Source organism: Vipera berus (assembly GCF_964194415.1).
Source record: "Vipera berus genome assembly, chromosome: 4".
Classification (NCBI taxonomy): domain Eukaryota; kingdom Metazoa; phylum Chordata; class Lepidosauria; order Squamata; family Viperidae; genus Vipera; species Vipera berus.
This window is the reverse complement of record NC_138206.1, coordinates 52713731-52741139: the sequence shown is the minus strand read 5'-3', so window position 1 is coordinate 52741139 and position 27409 is coordinate 52713731. Positions and strand designations below refer to the sequence as shown.

At 39.7% G+C, this 27409-nt stretch overlaps 1 protein-coding gene across 1 annotated transcript in view; it reads left to right on the top strand.

Annotated features, from left to right (window-relative positions):
• URB1 (URB1 ribosome biogenesis homolog) overlaps positions 1-27409 on the top strand; it is a gene marked incomplete at its 3' end in the record, with an annotated part of 56645 nt that overhangs the window by 7659 nt on the left and 21577 nt on the right. Inside the window, exons 8-23 of the mRNA XM_081326323.1 lie at positions 36-166; positions 1305-1500; positions 5260-5397; positions 6853-7026; positions 8518-8656; positions 9888-10010; positions 10422-10534; positions 12480-12590; positions 17962-18078; positions 19458-19596; positions 20477-20641; positions 21006-21190; positions 24436-24660; positions 25041-25217; positions 25917-26763; positions 27169-27361. Of these exons, the coding sequence (XP_081182449.1) occupies positions 36-166; positions 1305-1500; positions 5260-5397; positions 6853-7026; positions 8518-8656; positions 9888-10010; positions 10422-10534; positions 12480-12590; positions 17962-18078; positions 19458-19596; positions 20477-20641; positions 21006-21190; positions 24436-24660; positions 25041-25217; positions 25917-26763; positions 27169-27361 (3173 nt within the window). The remainder of the gene's footprint in view (positions 1-35; positions 167-1304; positions 1501-5259; positions 5398-6852; positions 7027-8517; positions 8657-9887; positions 10011-10421; positions 10535-12479; positions 12591-17961; positions 18079-19457; positions 19597-20476; positions 20642-21005; positions 21191-24435; positions 24661-25040; positions 25218-25916; positions 26764-27168; positions 27362-27409) is intronic.

The window sequence follows — 27409 nt, the reverse complement described above, 5'->3', positions numbered from 1 at the left end:
CGACTGTTTTTCTTCAATTTGTTAATTTTATGCAGGCTTCCCAAGAGTGTGGAGAACCAGGAAAGCTTTTAGTGAGAGAACTGGTTCATAAATTTTTAATGAACCTTTGTTGTTCTCTGAAACATGGCATTAACTTTTATGATCCAAGTCTTGGCACGTCTGGCAGGTAAAGCATTCGGTTGTTCAGTGTTAAAAGTCTGATTATGTTTTGCAGTTTTATTTAGGCTGGAGCTGAATCGTTGGAAGTATTTTCTTCAGTGTTGCCTCATCTTTTGTGAATGGTAGAGTGTTGACTATCCTATCTTGTGGTAATTTTAACTGAGCCAGGAGGGAAAAAGAGCAAGACTTTTATTCTTGGCCTAGTCTAGAAGCAAAACTTCAACTGGTTTTGGTCATATAGCCTTCAGCAATCTGCAGCTTTGAAGCCTTAAATCTGGCTAGACCCTTTTTCCTTTTCCTTTCCTGCATCTTTCCGGCAGCTTCTTATTCTACAGTGGGCAGGGTCTGAAGTCTGCATATTAAACCAATAGCGTTTAGTTAATTAATCTGCATGTCTTCATGTAAATTGGAACTGTCACATGATAGCATAAATAATTGAAGGTTCCATGCAGTATTAGTAAGAGAGTTTTATAAGGGGTATAAAGGGCTAACAAAATTATGTTCTAAATATATTCAGTTTTCATTCCAAAGTTCATAATGTTTTGTGAGTATAGAGTTTTGTTGAATGCCTTTCACAGCGCTTGACAATGGAATTTTAGTTACCTAGGGTTCCTTCTGGTTTGGCACGATTGATCAGCTGCTGTTCTATGTAGCTGACCTGCTGAAATATTGCATAGTCATTTTTAAACACTGCAGGTTAATTTTTTTTTAATTTCTTGTTAGGCAAAAGTTTGAAAAGCAGTACGTGAAATGGGTGAACCTGACTCCAAAAGGAAATAAAAATAAAATATTTCATGGAATAAGTTCAGCCCCCCCCCCTCATATATATATTTTATAATGTTCTCCAGTGCTTTTTTGTAAAAGAAAAAGGTGCCGGAACTCACACATGTCATACAACTCGCCTTGCCTACCCTACAAGGTTACATCCCAAAAAAGGTGCCGGAACTCCATTTTGAGCGTTCTATGAGAAAAAAAGCCCCGATGTTCTCCATCTTGCCATCCTCCAAAGTGGATGAGAAAGGCTAAGTTAAAATAACTCCTGCCCACTGATAGATCTTGCAGCATAGATTCTGATCACTGGTTGTTGGTTGCATACTATTATATTCCATCGAAGTGATGCTTCTTTCAAACTGTTGTTTTGTTAGAGGGGGTAATTTGGTTCTGCTGCGCTTTCTTGTGAGTCTAAAGACTGCTGCAGAAGATGAGATGGTTGCTGATCTTATGGTGAACATTTTCAAAGTATGCCCAGATTTACTGAACAGATACTTTAAGGAATCCCAGTACTCTTTTGTTCCGAGACTAAAATCTGCATGGCTAGACAACATGAAATTGCTGAGAAAGGTAAGAACTACCTGAAAAGTATGTATTTAGTACATGAAAATGACCCTTATCAACATTTCTCTTGTTATAATGACAGTTATTGAAATGTCTCTGTGTCAACATGACTATATTTGCCCTGTTACATTTGATGGAAAGTCAGAAAGAAATTCATTTTAATTAAGGGGTTGTGGAAGGATGGATAAATGGCAAAGTAATCAGACCTGAAGGCTTTCTTGTGCGTCTCTCAAGATTTTGCACACTATGAGTAAATAACGGGATGAGAGACAGTGACTAGGCCAAAATCACCTCGCCAGCTTTAATGGCCAAGGCAGGACTGGTTTCTAGGCCAGTGCCTTAGCCACTAGACCAAACTGGCTCTCTTATCCTGCATACATTACATCAAATAATTGAGGGCAATGTAATTCAGAAATATCAGATTACTTTGATACAGTATAATTTATTATGACAAAATCTCAACCTGTAAAATTTCTTTTTCTCACCCCTATTCCAAATAATATCTGCAGTTTTTATCTGACCTTCAGATTTTGTATGACTGCAGCTCTCACAGGTGAGAATTATAAAAAAATATTGTAGTATTTATGCGGACAGGGTCAGAGAGAAAGGCTACAGTGAAGTAAATGTACCTTAATTTGAATCACTTCAAATCAGCTTTGAATCACTCTCTCTCAGTCTAACCTCACAGGGTTGTTGTTGAGGGAAAATAGGAGGAGGAAGAAGCAATTAGGTATGTTTAACCACCTGGAGTTACTTATAAAAGTAATAAAGGTGGGATAAAAATCTAATAAAAGAAACAGTGTAGAGGTGGATTGTAAGCTTGTATTGGTTTCAAATATGCAAATTAATATTGTGATCACAATGCAAATGTAAAAGATCTGTGTTTCCTAACTTTTGGGGATTATTTATAATCTAGTTGTTGAAAGTTCTGCCTGGAAAAAATTATCAGTGAATTCAGTGATGTTTCTCCTCTCCCCCAGAGTAAATCCCAGTAAATCCAATAGATTGCAAACATACTTATTTAGCTTTTGTTTCTTTTTGAAGAGGAAAGAAGAGGGGTCTCCAACTCAGTGCCATTCATACCTCTGATCAAATCAGCATAGTCGTATCCAGTGCTTTTTTTGTAAAAGAAAAAGGTGCCGGAACTCATACATCAGACATGTCAAACACAAGGCCCGGCGGCCAGATCTGGCCCACGAAGTGATTTCATATGGCCCGTGAAGCCATCCTGGAAACAGTGAGGGAACAGCCCCCACTGCCTTGGCCCTGGCCCAGAGACCCTCCTTCTGCCAGAGACCCTCAGATCTGTCACACTCCTGCCCAGGCCCCCACAGGGATCCTTCATGCGAACGTTGTAGAGCTGGCCACGCCCACCCAGTAGACCATATGCACTCTAGCCACGCCCACCCAGTAGGCCACACCCACCCTGGCCATACCCACCTGGCCCCCTGAGGGCAACCGCAATACTGATGCGGCCCTCAATGAAATTGAGTTTGACACCCCTGTCATACATCATACAACCCGCCTTGCCTACCCTACCATGTTCCATCCAAAAAATGTGCCGGAACTCCGTTCTGAGCGTTCTATGACAAAAAAAGCCCTGGTCGTATCTAGTAATCATGTATTCAGCCTATTAAAATATCAGTTAGGCTTGGAAGTACCGATGCATTTCATGTAATATAGGCTTCATGTGATTTAATAAGTGAGCCCCCTCAAATATAGTACGGCATCTGCTGAGTTTTACAAATTAACTTTAAAAGCGAGTCCTTGTACTGTCTATTATAATAATACTGCCTAGCTACCCGTAACGCATGGATAAGCCACGCTATGTCAACAGTTGCATAATTTCTTTCTCTGGTGTTTTTAAACTTTAATTGTTGAAGAAAGTAGGGACCATCACTCTTGTTTCCCATCTTGCAGATGCTTCCCTGACTGCTGAAACTTCCCAGTGAAATGATTCCCTCATGATATTTTCTCTTGGGATTTAATCGAAGTATGGGAAGCGAGATACAACAGCTGGAAAGATGACATTTATAGTGACAGACAAAACCCGTTTTGGCAGCCTTTGGGCTTAATTACAAAAATGCCTTGTTTAATCCATGCAGATTCTCTCTTCTTTGAATACATTTCAAGAGCACGCTGTTTTCATCAAACTGAATGAGAACTAAGAACGCAGTCCTATAGAGAGGTTTGCATTGAAGTTCATTCATTTCAGAAGTTTGAAATGAAAAGAACCAGAGCAATAAACAGGAAGTGGGGTTGCAATATGTGGGCAGCAAAATGTACTCTTGCATGTTTTCAGTGCTTAATTGCTGTAATCTGCTCACAGTCCTTTAGGAGTGCACTATTAACTTAGGAGAGATGATTAAATATAGTAGGGGCCAATGTATGATTATCTTTCCCTGTGTTTATTGAATATTACTGTACCAGATCCCCTCTATAGGTTGAATTACTGGCAAGCCTTTGAACTAAAGATAAGTTAGCTGGTATGTTATTTGGTGCTAGATATCACTAGTTATTTGTGGAAAATGTAGTCAGCCTGAAAGTTATTAGGTCAGCCTTCCCTTGTGGATCCTACCAGCTTGGTGGATTTTGGTTGCTATAATTTTGTGGGAATGTGGTTTGTGTGGGACAGACATAGGAAAGTGTAATAAAAGGTGATGGAGGAAGTTTGGGAAAGATCATTAACAGAGGTCTCTCTTACTTCAAAAGGTGACAATGATTTAACTAAAATCTTAAAAATCAACTGAGAGTATAGTTAATAGAAAAGGATTCATATCTGTAACCCCTCTCCCCTGCCCCCTCCCCCCCAATTTATTTATAGTATGCCTAAAAAGCATTGAGGGTGTTGTAGGATTTTGTTCTTTTTATCTTGCCTTTTATGCTGCTGCTCACTGCTGATCATCTGAAGGTGCAGTACATATATATGCAGTATATTGAGAGTTTTTTTAATCAAATCTCAAATTTGTATGGCCCAGACAAAAGTGCCTTATGACAAAAATCACTAAAACACCACAGTAAAAGCCTTCCGTAAAGGTTAGACTCAGCCTTCCATCCTTCCATACCTGGCTAAAAGGAGGTCCCAGGGTTTTTTTTTGTTTTTTTGGGGGGCAGGGGAGGCAATATACTGACATTGTAAACTGCCCAGAGAGTGCTGTAAAGCACTATGGGGCAGTTTATAAGCATCAATGCTATTGCTATAAACTTCCAACATACCAAATAGCAAAAACAGCAATATACAGTACTGTTTTGGCATATTATAACGACAAGAAAACCCTTGTGCCTTCTACAATGCTGAGGGCTATTTTTGCTGATGATTACTTTAGCTCTGGCATGTAGGCCTAGGTTGGTTTGTAGTGCAAGGGAAGTATAGCATTTGAATTCCGTGTTTTCAGATCTTGCTGAATATTGTTTTTTTTCCAGCAAGATCTGCAAACGTGGGATTCAAATGCTATACTTGAAGCAGTGTGCTTCCCTAATTAGCTTAAAACTAGTAAGCGTTTTCCTCTTCTGCCAGTTCTACATTTTTTTTTAACTTTTTATCTGCAATTGGGCATTTAGTCCATCATGAATCCAGCTGAATTGACTACAGCCATTATTGCATTTAGTCCATCATGAATCCAGCTGAATTGACTACAGCCATTATTGCATTTAGTCCATCGTGAATCCAGCTGAATTGACTACAGCCATTATTGCATCACTTGGGTTTGTATATCTATATTGTACATTTATTTGTATATTCATGCTTTGTGTTTTTAATTTCAGATCTATGAGGCTCAGCCAGACATTTCCAATGCTTTTAAAACCACTGAGTTTATTCCACTTCCTAAATTGCTTTCTATGGTGAAAGTGACTACAGTACCTGCAGTGTGCAACAAAGCCATGTTCACCCAAGGTTTAAATGTAAGTACTTAGTCCACATGATGATGATGGTGATGATGATGATGATGTTTTCCATTCAGTTGTGTTCTCCTCTTGGCGATTCCGTGGTTCAAGTGTATCCATATCTATTGATCTTGCACTACTTCTTGTGAGTTGTTCTGTGCTCTGGCTGGTGTCAGCTTTGATGATGCTACACTCCTAAGTGTGATCATTCTCTTCTTTCCTACTTTCCCTCTCTTACTGTACTAACAGTGTATTTTGAAAAACAAAAGAAAAAAAAAGCATCATGAAAACCAATCCATGCAGTTCTCAGGCTGATATTCTCCCCCTTTCTCCTTCAGGGTGGTCTGAGAAGGCATATGGAGGTGTGTTTTTCCCCTGTTTGTTTGTTGTATATTTTTGCAAGTTTGTAAAGGAGCCTGAAAAGATACTACTGATTTAATAAGTTGACTCATTAAAGCATTGCATCATTTTACATTCTTCCAGGCTTCTGAATAATTTTTGAAGCCTGCACCGTATACTGCTATATTACTGAAAAGCAGTAAGTGCTGTGTATAATAAGGGCATCCTGATTCATACAGATCTTTGGGCAGCTTGAGACCACATTGTTTGCCTAATCTACATGCAAGATAAAATGGGCTAGTGTGGTATCTGAAATTCTTGAAACAAGGTGAAAAGAGACATGGTTTTTTAAAAATACATTTATTGCCAGAGAACTACTGGTACATTTAACAGGTAAATCATTTCAATTTCTGTTTGTAATTAAATATATACTCTCCCGCAGCTTCGTTATTTTGTAAATTTTTATTAGCTTGGTATCTGTGTCCACAACATAGTATCCATTTTCCCCCCAAGTCTATTTTCACTTTATAACTTAAGAATTGTGGGTGTAAGAACATGGATGCTTTTAGGTTAGTATGAAATTTTTCATTCAGTATTTTCACTATCATGCTTGGGTTTTTATTTATTTATTTATATCCCACCGTTATTATTTTTACAAATATATTGCATCAGGACTTTTTAAACCTGATTTATTGAATAAGCCATCTGGCTCAAATATTGCAGTAATGCCGTAAACAAACTACATTATGGTAGAGCACAGTGTACCAATCTAGCCAATAGCTCCAGTTCCTTGCTTTGCAACTTCTGTTCATTTTAAACAGCAATTTATTGCAACATTTCATTGGATCATATTGGTGGTAGATCATAATAACTGATTTCCCTAAGAGAGGCACTACGTGAGCATGCTACTTTTAAAAGTCTTTTTATTTAAAGAGACATTTTGTTTATGTCTCTTTTTCTGATTCAGATTCATTTGATGCATCCTTTTTTTTCTCTTTCCTCTCACCTTATACTTATAGTTGACTTGCTTCCCCTTCGTTTCTGTAGATTGTTACTAGTTAACTTTAGAGAACATTGTTAAACTGTGCAAGATGAAGGTAAAGTTAAGTAATTGTTTCCATGTTTTAATTTTAGATAGCCAGTAAAACAGTGAAGCATACTATATTTTCACTTATAACAACTATTTTGAAAAGAGTACTGAAAAATATAGACTATTGTCAAAATGAGAAGATATGGGAGAAGTCAGAAATCTATACCCCACTAATCATGAAGGAATTTGTTCAGCAGTACCGGGAAGTGCTTAGTAAGGTACAGTCTTTAAAAAAAAATGAAAAAGAGGCTTGACCTGCAGTTTGATGAACAAGAAATGCTTCTATCTTGATTCTTTCTCCTTTTTTTCTGGCAGCTGTGGATATAAATATCTAGAGGTAACTCATTAGGTGTTTTTTTCAGTATATTGGCCTATATATTAACTTATTGATTTGGAAGAAGCTGTAAACATTCTTTTGTTTTATCAATATTTAAACACTTTTCACAAATTTAATTCCGTGTTTATGTTAGTGCCGAGTCTTAAAGTATAGTTCTTCAAATAATGTAAACAAGGCAAAGTAACATTTTCTTAATTAGCCATCTGAAATATGGGGCAACAGATAGATCTAATGGAAACAGTACACATTTACAGTTTCCCTTTTTATTACTCCCTTATCCTAGTGGCATCTCTAATAGTCCTTGATGATTGCCACACTAATCACACCCACACACGCACGCACACGCGCGCGCGCGCACACACACACACACACACACACACACACACACACATATATATATATATATATATGGGACGCAGTGGCTCAGTGGGTTAGGACGCTGAGCTTGTCGATCAGAAGGTCGGCAGTTTGGCGGGTCGAATCCCGAGTGCTGCGTAACAGAGTGAGCGCCTGTTACTCGTCCCAGCTTCTGCCAACCTAGCAGTTCGAAAGCACGTAAAAATGCAAGTAGAAAAATAGGGACCACTACGGTGGGAAGGTAACAGCGTTCCGTGCGCCTTTGGCGTCTAGTCATGCCAGCCACATGACCACGGAGATGTCCTCGGACAAGCGCTGGCTCTTCGGCTTTGAAACGGAGATGAGCACCGGCCCCTAGAGTTGGAAACGACTAGCACGCATGTGCAGGGAACCTTTACCTTTACCATATATATATATATATATATATATATATATATATATATATATATATATGGATCTTTGGTCATTCGGTTTTTTTCCCGCGTAGAATTGAAGGTGTAGGAGCAACGTTTCGACGGAATCCCATCCGTCATCCTCAGGCTGGTGGCTTCAGCTTCCTGAAGCCACCAGCCTGAGGATGACGGATGGGATTCCGTAGAAACGTTGCTCCTACATCTTCAATTCTACGCGGGGAAAAACCCGAATGACCAAAGATCCACATACAAACACCCGTGAAATGTCCTTGTGTCCCAAATCTGTCATAAGTATGTATGATAATTGTCACATATGAATCCATTATATCCCCTGGCTACAAATGTCCATTCTTCAAGCTTTAGATGTTGTTTGGGAGCTACAGTGGAATGAATATAAGAGCAGGCAAGTAAGAAATTAAATAGAAGAAATCATATTTGAATAGGAGAACAATCATAACAGTTTAAAGTAATTTATAGGAAAAAGTAATCTTTGTTAATACATTCAAAACAGATAGTAACTTGCAAATTTTTGCATAAATGCAGATTTCTGATTTTTCTCCTCTACTTCGGCTTTGTACAACGTAATCTTCTTTAAAATCTAGCTTTTACCAGATATGACTAACATAATCGCCGTCTGGCAGTCCTTTCTAAAGCAAGATAAGGCTCAGGAAGGACAGAAAGAGAGAGGAACAGAGGCTGCTTCTTATACGAGGGAAACAAATGAAACAAACCAAGACCACGGTAAGGAAACTTTGGTCATTTTATGTACTTACAGATTTGGTTTTGTTAACCCAGCGGCTGAAAAAAAACCCTCATAATTCATGATGGCCCTTAGTTGATCTTTGACAAGCTCCAGTTAATGTGAAAGCTATATTTTAACAGTATCGGCTAAAATTATTAGATACCCTTTCTGAAGCCCTTGTTTTACAGACTGTTAACAGACCGGTCTGTGCATAATTCTGAATGGAGAGATTCTTGCAGCAAAGCAACTAAGGAAGTTTTCTATAAAAGGCAAGCAGAAGGCAACTTAATGTCCTACTTTACACTTCACACTAATTCCTGGATAATGTAAAGCACTATTGAATTACTATTTTCTGGATTCATAGAATTGACTATTTAATAAACCATGGTTTATAACCCCACAGGGGCTCTGTTGATAAACCATGCAAAGTCGATAACTAGGAAACCATATTATTTAGTACAAAGCAAGTATCATTTGTAAGGGACGCGGTGGCTCAGTGGGTTAGGACACTGAGCTTGCCGATCAGAAGGTCGGCAGTTTGGCGGGTCAAATCCCGAGTGCCGCGTAACAGAGTGAGCGCCTGTTACTCGTCCCAGCTTCTGCCAACCTAGCAGTTCGAAAGCACGTAAAAAATGCAAGTAGAAAAATAGGGACCACTCCGGTGGGAAGGTAACAGCGTTCCGTGCGCCTTTGGCGTCTAGTCATGCCGGCCACATGACCACGGAGACGTCCTCGGACAAGTGCTGGCTCTTCGGCTTTGAAACGGAGATGAGCACCGGCCCCTAGAGTCGGAAACGACTAGCACGCATGTGCGGGGGAACCTTTACCTTTACCTTTACCTTTAAGTATCATTTGTTTCTTAAGAAATATATTCCTTAACAGGTCTTCATTTTGCATATTCTGACTTGGCAGAGAAACAGTGCTGCTAGTGTTGTTTTTCTTCTTATTTAGACATAAAAGTCTTATGCATCAAAATTACAAATTAATTTGTAATTTTTCCCCCCACCAAACACTGCTATAACAATGCTGGCAAAACTGTTAGAATTATCATTTTAATTTCCTAGCTGTGCTGTTAGTTGATTCTTTTTTAAATTGCATATATTGGTGGCCACTATTTTTCAGATTGTACTATGTTTAGAGAAAAAAAAATCACTGAAATCATAAAGTGGGGTTTTGTTTTATAGCATCTCTTTCTCTTTTTTTTAATATCTGTCAATCTGATTTTTCTAGGCTTGGATGATGTAGAAATCACTCTTCTGAAAGCTGTTTTACTTCAAGTTATATGCCTTTATCAACAAGTTGTTCCTCACTTAGTAGCACAGAGCAACTTTGACTTTAGCAAATTAATAAAAGGTAACGTTTTAGCTAAATGGGCTAAATGGGCTAAAGAATACACAGAAAATAATATTTATAAAAGAGGGTCTTGTCTAGCACTTTATCTAGCAACCTGCAAGATGAGTATACTTACGCTACTGCATTGGATGGGCCACTATATAAGGATGGACGGATGGATGGATGGATGGATGGATAGATAGATAGATAGATAGATAGATAGATAGAGAGAGAGAGAGAGAGAGAGAGAGAGAGAGAGAGAGATAACAGTGTTGTGATGTTAAAATATTTTATTTATTATTAAATATATATGCTGCCCATCTTGCTACCGAAATATCTTAATGTGTAATCCTATTTGGTTTTTTTATTTGGTTTGGTTATTTTATCTTTGTCTTAACTTCAATCAGCAACAGTACACTTTTCAAATCATAGGTATTTTTACTGAAAAAGGAGTGCAACAGAAAATTCCTCCTGTTCTACATTATCATATTCTCAAACTGGCTCTTGAACTGCCTGCAAATAAGTTTTCCTGGTTCAGAATACAGGTAAGAGTGATATATAAGATGTTTAGATTTATGTCTGTTTCTGTTTTCATCACCAGCTGTTAGCTGTCCCCTTTTGCTGTGCTGACTTTCTATGTCTCTGCCATCTCTGTAATGCTGCATAAACATCATTTTGAAAAGAGATTTGTGTGTTGTTTAAGGTTCTGTTTACACTATATAACAGGAAGATTTGCTCCTTAGTAAAATCTAAAGCAGGCAGGAATCTATATAGGGCAGCAGTGATTGCTATGCAGGGAAAAAAACCCTACACGTTCCTGGGAACATGGAACATAAAAAGCATGAACACGGGAAAACTCAACATAGTAAAAGATGAAATGAACAAACTACACATTGACAACTTAGGCATCAACAAATTGAAATGGATTGGTGAGCATTTTTCACTCAGAAGAACATACTATATTTACTACTCAGGATATAAAACAAAGGGGTGTTGATTTCATTGTTGGAAGATTATTTCAAAAACAGTACTTGAGTACAGTGCAATCAGTGAGTGTATAATATGAATTAAATTTTGTGAGTAACCTTTATCCAAGTTTATGCTCTAACCACTGATGCAAGAAGGGGAGGTTGATGAGTTGAATTTGAAATCAACAACATTGAGGACAAGCAAGGAAAATATGCTGCTTGCGGTTGGAGATTGGAATTGGAAGTTGGAAATAATGAGAGAATGTAGTTGGACTGTTTGGCCTGTGAAACAGGAAGCAGGAGAATGACTTACCAATTTTTGCCAATCTAATGATTTCTTTGGTTTCAACAACCAAATTGATGTCTATATGTGGACCTCACCAGATGGAAGTAAACAGGAATCAAACTGACTATGTTATTACAAATAAGTGGAAGAGGTCAGTTATAACAGTAAAGATACGGCCAGGGGTGTTGTAGAAAACTGCTCATGTGCTGGTCAACCTAAAAAGAAGAATAAAGTTGACCAGCCTACATAATTTTGAACATATACTCACCGTTTTCAAGAATGTTAGAAATTCCTGTGGAGTCCTGAACATTATTGACAGGGAACCAGAATGTGAAATGCAATCAAAGAAATAAGGAATAAATATGAAGAGACTGCTACAAAGATGAAGAAGAAATTTGATGAAATTAGATATAGGACTTCTTATAATGAAGCATAGCATGAATCAGTATTTTCATATTCCATATTTTTAATTGGAGAAGCAATTGTACTGCTTTCTAACAGCAAAATACAATATGTACAAATGTATCTTTATAAAACCAATCAAAATGTCACAAAACAGTAATGAAACCTGCAAGTCTTGGCAACCCTTGACTCTGTGCAGTCAAGTTGACATCAATTTTTAGTGATCATACAGACATATTTCCTACAAGATGATCAGTTCCCCAACACTTTTTTCAGTGCCGTTGTAGCTCTGAATGGTCACTGAATGACCAATTGTGGTCATAAGTTGAATTCTACCTGTGTTTATCTGGTCCTGCTATACCAGGGGTGTCAAACTCAATTTCATTGAGGGCTGCATCAGCATTGCAGTTGCCCTCAAGGGGCCGGGTGGGTAGGGCCAGGGTGGGCGTGGCCTGCTGGGTGGGCGTGGCTAGAGTACGTATGCCCTACTGGGTGGGCATGGCCAGCTCTACATTGTTCGCATCAAGGGTGCCTATGGGGGCCTGGGCAGGAGTGGGACAGATCTGAGGGTCTCTGGCAGGAGGAGGGTCTCTGGGCCAGGGCCAAGGCAGTGGGAGCCGTTCCCTCCCTGTTTCCAGGATGGCTTCGCGGGCCACAAAAAACCACTTCGCGGGCCGGATCTGGCCCCCGGGCCTTGTGTTTGACATGTCTGTGCTATACACTTTATGTATTTATTGTGTTTATTTAATGTAAAATATTAGTTACTGGGCTTTATGCTTTTGAGGTGAGACCTAGAATAATTCGACTATAACCAATGCAAATGTGTTCTTTTAGGATGCAGCTGAGGTTTTTGGTGAAAGATCTGTATTTTACCTACTGATGAAAATGTTTGTAACCAGCTCCCATTCACAGCTCAAAACAGCAACCAAGAAATTGATTTTTAAGGTGAGTTATTATTTGCCTAGTGAAAGCAGAGGTCATGCCACAGAACCTGATAAGTCTTTCTTGACTAGGTACCTTCCACATACATTGGAGTATAACTGGCATCATCTTTTAGAAGTGTTTGTAAAGCCCTGGATTGTGAAATGCTGCTTTAGAAGCTTGAATTTAGAAGTTAGCAATAGAAGCAACTCCCTTCTTTATTTTCTGAAGAACATACCACTTGCTATTTTAATCTACTGTTCCCAGAAGATAGTCCCAGCACTTTTAAAAATTACCTTTTCCCCCTTGCTTTTGAGTCAGTCTTGGACAACAACTGGACAATTCCGTATGTTTATTTTGGCAACATTTTTGGAAGTGGTTCCCTACTGCCTTCTTCGTAGGGCTAAGAGAGAAGTGACTAGCCCAAGGTCACCAGCTTTTTTCTGCTAAGGTGGGACTAGAACTCAGTCTCCAAATTTATAGTCTGGTCTCTTTAACCATTGTACCAGACTGGCTTATGAGATTAAAATACAATGTTCTGCCTGTCATGTCAAACATTTCCAGGCAGTGTTCAATATTAAAATAGCTTTTATATAAAAAATAAAGTATGTACAGGTAGTCCTTGTGGTCATTAAGTGAATCACATGATCACTTAAATATGAGCCAGCAGTGTGCTGCAGCTGCCAAAAAAGCCAACACAGTGCTTGGCTGTATTAACAGAGGGATAGAATCAAGATCACCTGAAGTTTTAATACCACTTTACAATGCCTCGGTAAGGCCACACTTGGAATATTGCATCCAGTTTTGGTCACCAAGATGTAAAAAAGATGTTGAGACTCTAGAAAGAGTACAGAGAAGAGCAACAAAGATGATTGGGGGACTGGAGGCTAAAACATATAGGGAACGGTTGCTGGAATTGGGTATGTGTAGCTTAATGAAGAGAAGGGTGAGGGGTGACATGATAGCAGTGTTCCAATATCTCAGGGGCTGCCACAAAGAAGAGGGAGTCAAGCTGTTCTCCAAAGCACTTGAAGGCAAGACAAGAAGCAACGGATGGAAACTAACCAAAGACAGAAGCAACCTAGAACTAAGGAAAATTTTTATGACAGAACAATTAATCAGTGGAACAACCTGCCTCCAGAAGCTGTGAATGCTCCAACATGGGAAGTTTTTAAGAAGAGACTGGACAGCCATTTATCTGAAATGTAATAGGGTTTCCTGCCTGAGCAGAGGGTTGGATTAGATGACCTCCAAGGTCCCTTCCAACTTTATTATTATTATTATTATTATTATTATTATTATTATTATTATTATTATTATTATTATTATTATTATTATTATTATTTATTAGGCAAATTCAGCTTCCCCCCACATTGACTTTGCTTGTCAGAAGTCCCCTCGGAACACATGATTCATTTAACAACTGCATGGTTTGCTGAACCATAGCAAAAAAGTCATAAAATTGGGTGCAGCTTGCCTAACATCCTAAGCTGAAGACTACCAATATATTTGCCCTGACAGTAATATACAAGTGGTTTGCCGCTACCTTTTTTCCAGGATTTCTTTTTCTGTTTCCAACTCTTACCCATAGAAATGGATTTTATTGATGGTCTTCCATTTCAGGATCAGCCACTCAGTTTAGTCACGATAAGCCATGGTTTGCTAGATGCTTTTACTTATTGTGAACTGAACTTTTATTAGAACTGAAATCACAAGACCATTAACAAATAAACGAGTTTTAAAGAAACATTTAAAGAAACAGATAAGACATGAAAAGGTCTTTGAGGGAAACTTGATTTTTCAGTTCAGCAGGTCTGATTTTCCAGTCAGCTTATCACGAAGATATGCTAAAAGCAGCAATAATTATAACAGATAAGACATAAAAAGGTTTTTGAGGGAAACTTCTTTTTAAAAAAGTGCCCCTCAAAAACCTTTTCATATCTTACCTGTTGTAATTATTGCTGCTTTTAGCGTATCTTCTTAATAGGTAAAGGTAAAGGTTCCCCCGCACATGCGTGCTAGTCGTTTCCAACTCTAGGGGCTAGTGCTCATCTCCATTTCAAAGCCGAAGAGCCAGCGCTTATCCGAGGACGTCTCCGTGGTCATGTGGCCGGCATGACTAGATGCCAGAGGCGCATGGAGCGCTGTTACCTTCCCACTTGTGTACACACAAGCAATATCACAAACCATATACCAAAGGAATGGAGGTGTTACCTTCCCACCGTAGTGGTCCCTATTTTTCTACTTGCATTTTTACGTGCTTTCGAACTGCTAGGTTGGCAGAAGCTGGGACGAGTAACAGGCGCTCACTCTGTTACGCGGCACCCAGGATTCGACCCGCCAAACTGCCGACCTTCTGATCGACAAGCTCAGCGTCCTAACCAACTGAGCCACCGCATCCCTATCTTCTTAATAAGTTGAGTGTAAAAGCAGACTTCGTTTCTGCAAGTTCTCATCTTCTGGTCCAGAACACTGAGTCCTTGTGATACTGCTCACTAATTTGAAAACACTTTTTATTGCAAGTTCAGTTATGAAGCATGTTGTATTTCTTCTCCCTTTCTAGTCTCACAGTTGGCTTTTAATTTCCCCCCCCCCGCCCAAAAGGAATAGTTTTTAAATGTTAGCTTGATTTGTTCATTTCTTAATTTTAATAGTTTAGAAGACATTTTAAATAACTTTGCAGTATAGGGCTTCTTGATTATATTGAAAGAAATATGAGATAAGTTCTTAATAGAAGCTACTATTTATTTGAATATGAAGGCTATATTTTATTTTTTTAGTGTCTTGCATGTTTATTCAGAAATAAACTTCACTTAATTAAATGGTAGCCCTTTTTTAATATATGCTTAGGATTGCAGCTTTAAGAAAGGAAGCAGTAGAGCTAAAAACCATCTGAGGGAGATGGGCAATTAAAAAGTATGAAAAATAAATAAATAAATATCGCAAACACGACAAGTCAAAGTCTTTTAAAAATTCAGCTGCGATATTGTGGCCCTGTACCCAACTAAATTCCAGTGAACTCCATGGAACTTACTGGGATATTTTGGGCTGTTAACTTCCTAATTAAATTGATAGATGTTTGCAGTCTCAGTATAACAAAAATGACATATTGTTGGGACTGTTTAAAAGAAAAGGCTTTGCCTTGACTTTTTCAATTAAGACTTTTAATTCAACTATTTTTGGCAAAGAATTAGTTCGTTATTTTTATTGTTCCCAACCAGAGTCCATAACCGTTGGAGCAGGATATAGTTACTGACTGGGTTCATATATCAGGCAAATCTATAGCTTATTTTAACTGTGGTTTGCTGAATGATCAGTAGTGGCTAGATGTACATCTTATACTAAATCTTATTTATCGTCACAGTAGCTAGGTTTGCATGTTACAAAAAACATATAAATTAGATGATAACTTAGTTTGATATGTGAAACCAGTTATTTATGCATCTAAAAAAGTAAAAAATTTTCAGAATAACTTCAACAAGGACGTCTTCAAGTTTCTTTATTCTTCATTCATCATATCCATTTAACACAAGATACTTGCTTTTATAAACTATACCTCTCTTGAGCACCTATCGGCACATGCAACCCTTACATTTACATTTTAGTGAGCATCCTCCATTTTGCAATAGGCTCTCCTATCAACTGTTCTATACATAATAGGGACAAGTTTATTTCTTAATGGGTTTCTTTCAGCAAATGAGTAAAAAAAAATAATAATGTGGGAAGCTTCCACCCTGCTGGCTCCACGGATGCCAACTTTTGTTTCCTGTACAATGCTGGCATGCCATCTTTCAGGAGCCATTGTTTGCATAGTCTGAAAATGGCAAACTATGAATGCCTTCTTTAGCTTGCCAAGAGTTGTTTCAATTGTATAGTGGCAGTGAGACTGATTAGCAAACCTGCATTTAACATTTGCACAGCTGTTGGATAAGAGCATGGAGTAATATACAGAATGTTCTGTAGGACTGAACTAAAACTGGAAGATGCATTTGTGGTGAACCTTTGCGAATTTGAGGTTTTCTTTTCAGCAGTCTCTGGATGTGGAGGGAAGATAGTAATTATTTTCCACTGTCTGCCATCTGATAGCTAGATGCTAAAGATAGGAGCTAAGTCCTTGTAAACATGAGATGACTCATTTTGTTATCTATTATAAATGAAGCAAGTAAACATTGCTTGCTTAACATTCAACAGCTGCTTTGCTATAAACAAATAACAGTCTGCATGTAGCACAACTCTTGACTATTGAACTGGGTTGAAGAAATGCTTGGGCAGAACCTGATCGCACATACAGTCCTCTAGTAGAGATGCATGTGTGAAAGCTATATATGTTTAGACAGATTGTTGGCGACTAACATTGCTTTTGCCTCTGCTTTAGAGATTGCAGTTGCAGTTTGCATTAATTACTGGTACAAACATTGTAGAAACTGTTTAAAAAATTAATTTTCTGAAATGATATAGGTCAGGGCTTTTCAACCAGTGGTACAGGTACCACCTGTGGTACAGTGGCACCTAGCAGGTGGTACGCGACCATCCAAGAAAAGTAGTGAGGGAGGGGAATGAGCTGAACTGGGGGCAGCACTGCACAAGCCTGAGCCAGAGATGGCTGGAGCTGCAGGGCTGTCAGGGCTCAGCGGAAGCGCCAGGATCAGTGCCGCTTTCCAGCTGATCAGCGCTTCTTCGGGACTGTCAGCTTGAGCTTGGCGCTGATCCTGGCACTTCTGAGCCCTGAAGAAGCACCGATCAGCTAGAATGTTGCAGCATCCCCAGGGTCTTGTGATTTACATTCAGATGTTTGGCAACTGACTCATATTTATGATGGTCACAGTGTCCCAGGGTTATGTGAAGTGACCAAAACGTGCTGCAACCACCCAGCAGATGGGGGGGGAATAAAAAGCAAACACCCCCACCCCACCCCTGCTGCCAGTCCTCAACGGAAATGCTCACAACAATGAAAACCTCAGACAGGAGGAAGAGCGCCTCTGGGTGGGCAGGCAGGTGTCTTCCTTGGCTGTGGCTTGGGGGGCACTTTTTTCAGTGCCATTGTAACTTCGAACAGTCTTTTTTTTGTCATCAAGTTTTTGACACCTTGCTAGGCGACTGGTGGTACTCGGATGTTGCCATATCCTAAAAGTGGTACAATGGGTGAAAAGGTTGAAAAGCCCTGATATAGGTAATGTAAAATGGTGAAAGAAGAGAAGCAGAAGGCTTTGACACTTCTTTAATAGAATCTGTATTACAGTACAATAAACTTGTTTTTAGCAAAGCATAGCAGACTTTTATGGAAAAGGTCATGGTAAATGACTAATCTGCCATCAGCTTTTGTTAGCAGTCTGTAAAAAGTTGCTCTACAGAAATAGCAGTTAAAATGTATGTATAATACTTGTTTTCTTAATAGGTTTTGCATGACAGTGGAGTATTTGAGTACACTGGGAAGGAACTTGAACTGTGGCTCAGTCATTTGGATAATACAATTGAAGCCAAAAAGGAAATCGTGATTCAGTTTTTGGAAAGGGTAAACAATATGCTAATTAATCATTTTAACAATGCCAAGGATATTATTAGTAATAGCAAAACCTTTCAAAAATTTTGAATGAATTATAGGAACCTGACATTTTATAGTTGGGGAAAATAGTACAAAGAAAGTGAGATAAACAAAGGTTTTATTAGAGATTTACATATTAAGGGACAGAAGCGTGAGCTCTCTTTTGCTATCCATATGATGTTGCTTTATGTGGTAAAGTTAGCAAAAGGACATTGGAAAGAATGGCTTGTTATGTAAACCTTGCCTTCATTCTCCCAATGACATATTTGATATACGTATTACTTCCTCCCTCTTGTGAAAGCAGTCATTAAATTTGACATGCAGGAAAGACATAATACAGCCCTGAACGATTACTTCTCAAACAGCTCACTGATTAAGAATAATAGTACTCTGACTTCTTTTCAGATCTTATAAATCTTTTGCCTTTTACTAAGGAATAATAAACTGCTAATTTTTTCTTCTAGTCCTAATTAATGATTAATGACAAAAGATGACTAAAAATAAATTGCCATCTTCCAAGATACCCCAAATATTCAAGAATAATATATGTAAGAGTGGGAAATAATAATAGCAGTAATAATATACTCTTAGTTTTTATTGCTGTAATATATTTAATTAAGACTTAGAATTATCAGAACATGAAATGAGTTTGCATATGTAGGACTATTACAGCTTAGTTCACAAATCACACTTAACCCCACTTTGTTTTTACCATGGCTTATTAAATATATTCAATGTGATTTGATTTAAATTGGTTCAGTCCAGTAAACTATAACCAAGCTACTTACTTATAGTTAGTATAATGTATGAACATATCTAATTATAGTTTAGTAACTGCAGTGAAAAAAGAATCAAAACCTCATGAAGTGATATATGGGCATTTAGACATTAAAGTGCCACAATACAATTTGGTTTATCAGTGTTGCCTTTCTGGATTAAATTGTGTTCTGATAATAAAAATATATTGGGCTGTAGAATCTTTCAAAAGATTTTCAGGGAATTGTTTTGGTTGATATAAACTTCTGCCAAAAAAAATCTGCACTATGCATTGCAGAATCTACTTGAAGAATAAAGTTCATATAGATATGGGTTTCTGAAAGCTGACTGCTTTCCTTGTATTTTCATTCAACTGAGTTACATGCATCAGTTGGTTTTACATCCAACACATAATGCTACTGCAATATCTTTAAAAAATGGGAGATTTTATTTTTTTGTTACAGAAAAAACATCCTATTTCTCCTTTACAGGATTAAAGAATTTATTCTCTATAATACTCTGACTTCAAATGCATTATTTTCTATTAATCCTGTGTTTAAGCACTTTTAATACATACTTGTTCCCTTTTCTAGGTCTTGCTCAAAGTGGTAACCAACCCTTATCCATATACGGATAAAGCGGCTGACTTTGTTCAAGAAGCAAGCATTCTTCAGATCAACTTATTTAAACAAGATGTTGATAATATCAGCGTACCTATTTCTCATATTGATGGTATACCTGATTTTTTCAAAGTCATTCTATTAATCTAGCACTAATATTCTTGGAAATTTACAAAAAAGCAAGATTTTAAAAAGAGACCAGTCTTGCATAAAATTAAAGCCATTAACTAATACACTGCATATGTATTAGGAACTAAAGATTGTTTTAGTTTCATTTTCATGCTTCTGAGCAATTACTGATCCAGATTTGTAGGATTTTCTGGATTAAAAAAGGATATTTGTGCATTAGCTAGCCTTTGGCAACATAGATCCCAGGCATTTATTTTTACAAGGCTTCTTCCAAACTTTGGTAAGCAACCATAATCAGGTTTCCACATGACACTTAATGAAGAATCATAAAATGCTCTTTTTCCTGTTGCATTGTTTTTGCACCAATGGGAGCTAACATGCATTGGATTTGGCCAAAGCAAAGTAGGATAAATTAGAATACATTTTCATTTAAATTAGTGGATCAGATGGATCTCAATAAACTTGATTTCAAATGTGAGTTTCCCTGAAGTTTCAGTCAATACCAACTGCTTTGTTTTACAATAGAAATTTTAAAATATATATTCTTAATTTTCTTCATAAATAATAAAATAAATATTGTATGCTACTATAAAATATGTAATTGTTAAATAAAATTTGAAATGTTAATTGTTAGTCACTGCTTGCCATATTCGATTAAAATATAAACATAATTTATAATTTTAATTTTAAAAATGGTAAGATAACTATGTAGATTCCATATTCCTATAGAATATTCTAATACTACATGTTACTTTTTTTCTATAAAATTAATGATTGGAATCTCATTCCTTAGATGGTTTCCTCCTTTGCTGCTTACCTCGTACAAATATATTTTTATGTAAATATTTTCCTTACTAAACTAGATGTTCTGGATATGATGGATGTCCTTGTGGAAGATGGTGGAAGTTTAAATGAAGAAATTGGATGTACTTTAAGTGAAGACATGGTTGTGAACACGTTTCCGTTCAGTGCAATCGTCCCAGCTTCTTTAGAAGCAAGAAATAAGTTACTTGATGAAAATGCAAGAGGTATTTTTGCTTCTTTCTGTAATTTCTATCCTGCTTTTCCCACAAAAATAGTGGTAATCAGCTTTCTCATGAAATGCAGTTTTAACATATTAAAAATTCTTGTAGTAGCACACTTAATCGGGAAACTTGTATAAGTAGCAAAAAAAACAATGTTCAATTTGCACAATCAAAATCAAGAAGGTGTTTGATTTTTATTGTGAAAACTAAACGTTATGCTTTTTTCTATAGATAATCATGCAATTTTTAACCTTCCTGATAGAGGTTTGCTGAAGGTGCTTTCTGAATGAGGCTTTGAAGACTTCAATTCCAGAAACCACAAGAGTTTAATCTTAGTTTTGTTACAGTTGTTGTTTTGTCTTTATAGAAGAAAGCATTGTGGAATATCTCATTGCTGTGTTTACTGACCTCCTGCATTCTCAACGAGATCCTTTAGCCCTTTGCCTGACGTTTCAACACTATGATAAAGAACTCCAGTCTGTCAGTGTTCAGCTTTGTCAGTTCATCTATTACTATAATCTTTGGATACCACAACAAGCTAAGGAAGCTTTGGTAAGCAAGCCAAAATGTATACGTAATTTAGTGTTAGTTAAGATTATAACACATAGAGGAATTATACATAGGAAAGCATGCTCTTCATTCATTTAGTTATACAATTTGAAATCCAGGCATTTGTTAGCTGGCTCTTTTTTGATGCATTTTTTTTAATCACCAAGCAATGGCACAGTGGAACTGCATGATGAAAAGTGGATGGATGTCCGATATTTTTTTTTCAAAATTATTATTATAGCTGAGCTCATTTAACTCTGGTAGCAGGAAAAACAGGCTAAATCAGCCCTGTTTTTTTCAGTAAACAATTCTTCCTATCCATGGAATTGCTTTTAGATTATTTTGATTTGTTTTTCATACCTGATTTTCCTAGCAAAATAATACTCAAACTTGTGTAGTATAAAACAAAAATGTGAGGTACTTGGTGCTCTCTGAGCGTGGTTGTTTTCTTTCAGACGTTTCATTACCAAACTAGGTAACATCATCAATGCACATCATTAAAATAAGAGAGCACCAAGCACTTCACATTTCAATCCAGAGCTACAATATTCTCCTCTATTGGTACAACAAAATGTGTTTTGTTACAGATGTTGATGTAAGAGCACACAATTCCTTTAAAAGCTACCATATATACTTGAGTATAAGCCGACTCGAGTATAAGCCGAGACCCCCAATTTCACCCCCAAAAACTGGGAAAAGTTGTTGACTCGAGTATAAGCCGATCCGCGCTCTGCAAGCCTCCGCCGCCGGCGGAGGCTGGATCCGCGCTCTGCAAGCCTCTGCCGCCAGCAGAGGCTCGATCCGCCATTTTGCAAGCCTGAATACACAGGAATACCCTGTGTGGCCGCGGCTCTCGGGGAAGCCCTGGCTGTCCGCTTCCTCGCTCCACGCTGCCATTCGGGGCCCACGCGTTCCCCGGGCAAATCGCGGCGCCCAGCAGGCGAGGAAACACGCCCGCTCCAGTCGCCCCCCCTTCCCTCAGGAGACGCGAAGCAAGTGACCGCCCGGAGCTTACCGAGGACTTGCGCGCGGCCGAGGCTTCGGTGCTTCCAGGATCGCGCGCACCTCTCCCAAGCCGCCGCCGTCCGGAGACCTGCCGAAGTTTGGGGAGGTTTGGGGAGGTGCGCGCGCACCTCCCCAAACCTCCCCAAACGTCGGCAGGTCTCCGTTCCTCCGCGCAGACCTGCCGACGTTTGGGGAGGTTTGGGCGCCTCCCCAAACCTCCCCAAACGTCGGCAGGTCTCCGTTCCTCCGCGCAGACCTGCCGACGTTTGGGGAGGTTTGGGCGCCTCCCCAAACCTCCCCAAACGTCGGCAGGTCTCCGTTCCTCCTGCCGATGTTTGGGGAGGTTTGGGCGCCTCCCCAAACCTCCCCAGGTCTCCGTTCCTCCGCGCAGACCTGCCGACGTTTGGGGAGGTTTGGGCGCCTCCCCAAACCTCCCCAAACGTCGGCAGGTCTCCGTTCCTCCTGCCGACGTTTGGGGAGGTTTGGGCACCTCCCCAAACCTCCCCAGGTCTCCGTTCCTCTGCGCAGACCTGCCGACGTTTGGGGAGGTTTGGGCGCCTCCCCAAACCTCCCCAGGTCTCCGTTCCTCCTGCCGACGTTTGGGGAGGTTTGGGCGCCTCCCCAAACCTCCCCAGGTCTCCGTTCCTCCTGCCGACGTTTGGGGAGGTTTGGGCACCTCCCCAAACCTCCCCAGGTCTCCGTTCCTCCTGCCGACGTTTGGGGAGGTTTGGGCGCCTCCCCAAACCTCCCCAGGTCTCCGTTCCTCCGCGCAGACCTGCCGACGTTTGGGGAGGTTTGGGCGCCTCCCCAAACCTCCCCAAACGGCAGGTCTCCGTTCCTCCTGCCGACGTTTGGGGAGGTTTGGGCGCCTCCCCAAACCTCCCCAGGTCTCCGTTCCTCCGCGGAGACCTGCCGACGTTTGGGGAGGTTTGGGCGCCTCCCCAAACCTCCCCAGGTCTCCGTTCCTCCTGCCGACGTTTGGGGAGGTTTGGGCGCCTCCCCAAACCTCCCCAGGTCTCCGTTCCTCCGCGCAGACCTGCCGACGTTTGGGGAGGTTTGGGCGCCTCCCCAAACCTCCCCAGGTCTCCGTTCCTCCGCGCAGACCTGCCGACGTTTGGGGAGGTTTGGGCGCCTCCCCAAACCTCCCCAAACGTCGGCAGGTCTCCGTTTCTCCTGCCCAAACCTCCCCAAACGTCGGCAGGAGGAACGGAGACCTGCCGACGTTTGGGGAGGTTTGGGGAGGCGCCCAAACCTCCCCAAACGTCGGCAGGAGGAACGGAGACCTGCCAACGTTTGGGGAGGTTTGGGGAGGCGCCCAAACCTCCCCAAACGTCGGCAGGTCTCCGTTCCTCCGCGCCCTGCCTGCCTGCTTCTTTCCGCTGCGGAAAGAAGCAGGCAGGCAGGGCGCGGAGGAACGGAGACCTGCCGACGTTTGGGGAGGTTTGGGGAGGTGCGCGCGCACCTCCCCAAACCTCCCCAAACTTCGGCAGGTCTCGGACGGCGGTGGCTTGGGAGAGGTGCGCGCGATCCCGGAAGCACCAAAACCTCGGCCGCGCACAAGTCCTCGGTAAGTTTTTTTGTTGACTGGAGTATAAGCCGAAGTGGAATTTTTCAGCCCAAAAAGTGGGCTGAAAAATTCGGCTTATACTCAAGTATATACGGTAATTGGAAAACAAATATTTCTGAAAAGTTAATCCAAAACAGAGTCTGGCACATAACCTTGACCTTAATTTCAGGGCGATTTAGAGGGAGTGGTAAAAGATGAGGCAATTTATCACCTCCATTCCTTTGGTGTATGGTTTGTGATACTGCATGTGTGTACACAAGTTTTAAAGAACCAGTTTGGTATAGTGGTGAAGGCATCAGGCTAGAATTCTAGTCCTGCCCAGGTTGGTGACCTTGAGCCAGTCACATTCTCTCAACCCTAGAAATGAGGCAATGGCAAACCAGTTCTAAAAAAAACTTTGCCAAGAAAACTGCATGGACTTCTTCTGGCAGTCTCCAGACATTGGACATGACTGAAGGGGGCGGGGGGGGAACCCCAGACAGGTGAGTTTGTATTTCAATGGCGCTTTTGTCATTTGATAAAAGCCTTCCATTTTGTGGATTTCTTTGCCTAATTTCAAAAGCCTCCTGCAGGCAGTTTAGCTCTTCCAAGCTTCTTCTGTTTAGGCGAAAGGTGTTGGAGTGCACACTGTTTCCTTTACATATATGTAATTGTGTCTTCTTCTGTTCTTTCTCAGTTCCAGCAAGACAGGAACAAGAGTGTGGATGAGGTGTGGTCATCAGATTCCTCCTTTTTCACCTTGTTAAAGAATAGCTATCAGAAGGGTGGTGCTGCTTTACTGGAAGAGGATATTCAAACAAAGCTAAATGAAGCTATTTCCCAACTCCAGCCTCAGCAGTTCTCATTGGCTTTAAAACACGTTCTTCTGTACCTAAAAACTAGCGTGGAGAACTTCGGCAGTGTGAGCTATTATTTTTTTCCTGTTTCTTTGAAAGCAACTTTAATAGTTATTTACAGTCCCTTTCATTAAAGACCATCTCAACTTTAGATGGCAGCAACCATGCATTTTCTGAAACAGGTGTACTGTATGTAGCTAAAAAATACATATAATCTCTTGATTCAGGCTTCCAAGATGCATACTTATAGTAGTGTCCACTTCTAAGCATTGATTACAGTGTTGTATAGAGGTATAAAGTACGTTGCATGGATTTGCAAAACAAATAAATGAAGCCTATATATGATAATGTCCCTTCGATAAAATATACAATCGGGGTGTTTTGTTCTCAATCCCCCCCCCCCTTTTTTTTCTTCACTTAAAAATGTCTATCATTTTTCCAACAGTTGGGCAAAAATTGTGGCCTTTCCCTTGTTACTCTCTACATGGATTTGTTGAAGAGCTTGTTGCGCAAAGGCGATGACACAGAGTTGCGTGGTCAGCCTGAACAGAAAAATACCCAGATTGAACCTGAACTTTTTATGGAAGAAGAAATTTTGATTCAAGACTCTGAGAATGAAAAGGTGCTAATTTTTCTGTGTGGACACTGTGCATTTACACGGACAAAATCCATGAGAGGTTTTTGGGTTGTTGTTTTTTTGCTTAAAATGAGTCATGAGTACGGTAACTATATCCTGAGTACAGTGAGGAAAAAAAAATCTGCCATATAAGATCTAAGTTGATTATAATGAATTCCAGTAAGAATGAAACTGTTTATATACACTGCTTATTGTTGGTCAATATATGGTGAGATACCAGAAGTAGTTTTTTATAATCATAGAATGATAGGGGACATATAAGCCATTGTGTCAACCCCCATCTCAGTCCAGAAATCCAGATTAAATTATCCTTGACAACTGTTTAGTTTCCATTTCAACATATCCAGCGAAGAGCACCTCCCTTGGAAGTGGGTTTTGTTGTAAAACAATTACTGTTTAAAAGTAGTTCTTCTTTTGTGGAACTATTTTTCCTCCATTTTTCATTGAAAATCTTTCGAGAAATATTCTTTTTCAGTTTGATCTATATTACTCAGGTTGAATGTACTATCGGGTGTAAACTTTCAGATCCCATTCTTGATTATATTAGAGAATGTTGTCGCTTTCTTACTGAGTAAGTGAATTTTCTCAGAGAACTAGTTAGCAAGAACAATGTTGAAGGGCATCTAATGCAGTACAGATCTTATTATTAGACAAAGTCTCTTATTGCAGTCGTTTCTATTGTAGATCATGGAAGAGATGCTTTCTTTGGTCTTCAAACACCCTATACTGGAAAATTGGTTCCTGGCTATAGAACAACATTCCCTTCCTCCGCACAGTCTTAATCCAGTTAAAGTAAAACTGCTTTCAAGTCATCTAAATTGCAGCATTCTTGACTTGTTGAAAATGAGTTGCCCATTATTACAGCCTAGGGGTCAGCTAAATATACTTTGCAAGTATTTTGAAGCCATCACAAAAACTGTTTTGGAAGAGCTGCATGCTGGTACAAAAGGAGGATGCAGAACATCTCCCCCCAAATCTCTGCAGGTGGAGGCTTTACAAGAACTGCATATTTATATGAATATGGACCAACTGAAAGAAATCATGCTGCAGCTTTGCAAGGCCAACCTGGCTACTTCAAAATCGGACGTTTCATCTGGAAAAGAAATTTGTCTGAACGTTTATGGACAAACTTTGGTGCAGCTGCTCACAGATGGGCACCAGAGAGGTTCCCTGAACGGAGACTCATTTTTTTCAAGAGAGCACGTTCAAGGAATGAGTATTCTGTTGTCTGCATCTATCACTGGAGAGTTGGAAAAGGCCTTTATGTGTGTGATGCAGAAAGAACCTGTCTTTGCCCAGGCAGTTGACACTGAGGTGCAGCTTTTGTGCCTTAAGCGTTCAACAGAAATTTCCCTTTCTATTGTGGCTTTATTGATTCAGCACTCTCACACTCATCGGCTACATTTTGAGCTTTGGTGCCTGAAGAGTAGTACCAGCAAATTTCTAAAAACGAATGCAGCCCTTTTTATGCCCCTTGCCAATGTGTATTTGGACTGTCAAGAGAAGCAACATTTCCAACCCTTGTCAAAAGGTAATCGTGCCAGCTGATTGTTAACACTAACCATGTTATGAATGCCTTTATTTTTTTTTGAACGTTTTATTCTGCATTTCTTGCTTTGAAACCGTCTGCCAGGCAGATTTGTGCTTCTATAATATTGCCTAGGATAAATGATGCAAGAAGCATTTATCTAGATCTTACTTACTCTGTTGGCTTTTTTGTGTGGTGGCGTGTGGACCTTCTTTCCAAGCAGATAAGCATTTCTCCAGAAACAGTTCTGTCTTGGCTGGAAATCCTATTCTTCGGTCGAGTCTATATTTAAGAAGCTCTTCCGAGGATTTAAGTTTGTTACTGTGGGCCCTGGTGCATACGTAATCCCCTGAATTTTGGAAATGTTGACTTGTTCCTTTATACTTTGACTTTGTACATTGTTTTCAGCTGTTAAGTCTGTCTTGAGAGAAGCTTTATGGCCAGAACTGCTGAATAATCTTTTGAAAGTGGATTCATCACAACCACCTGCTGTGGAATATCACGTTCTTTCCAAGTTATTGCCACCAGCTGATACGGAGGCCTTCACTGATCTAACTGAAAAATTAACTCTAACTCTTCAGAGACTTGGAAATCACGAACAGTAAGCGTACATTAATTTTACCTGTGAAAGAATTGTACATGTGAGCCA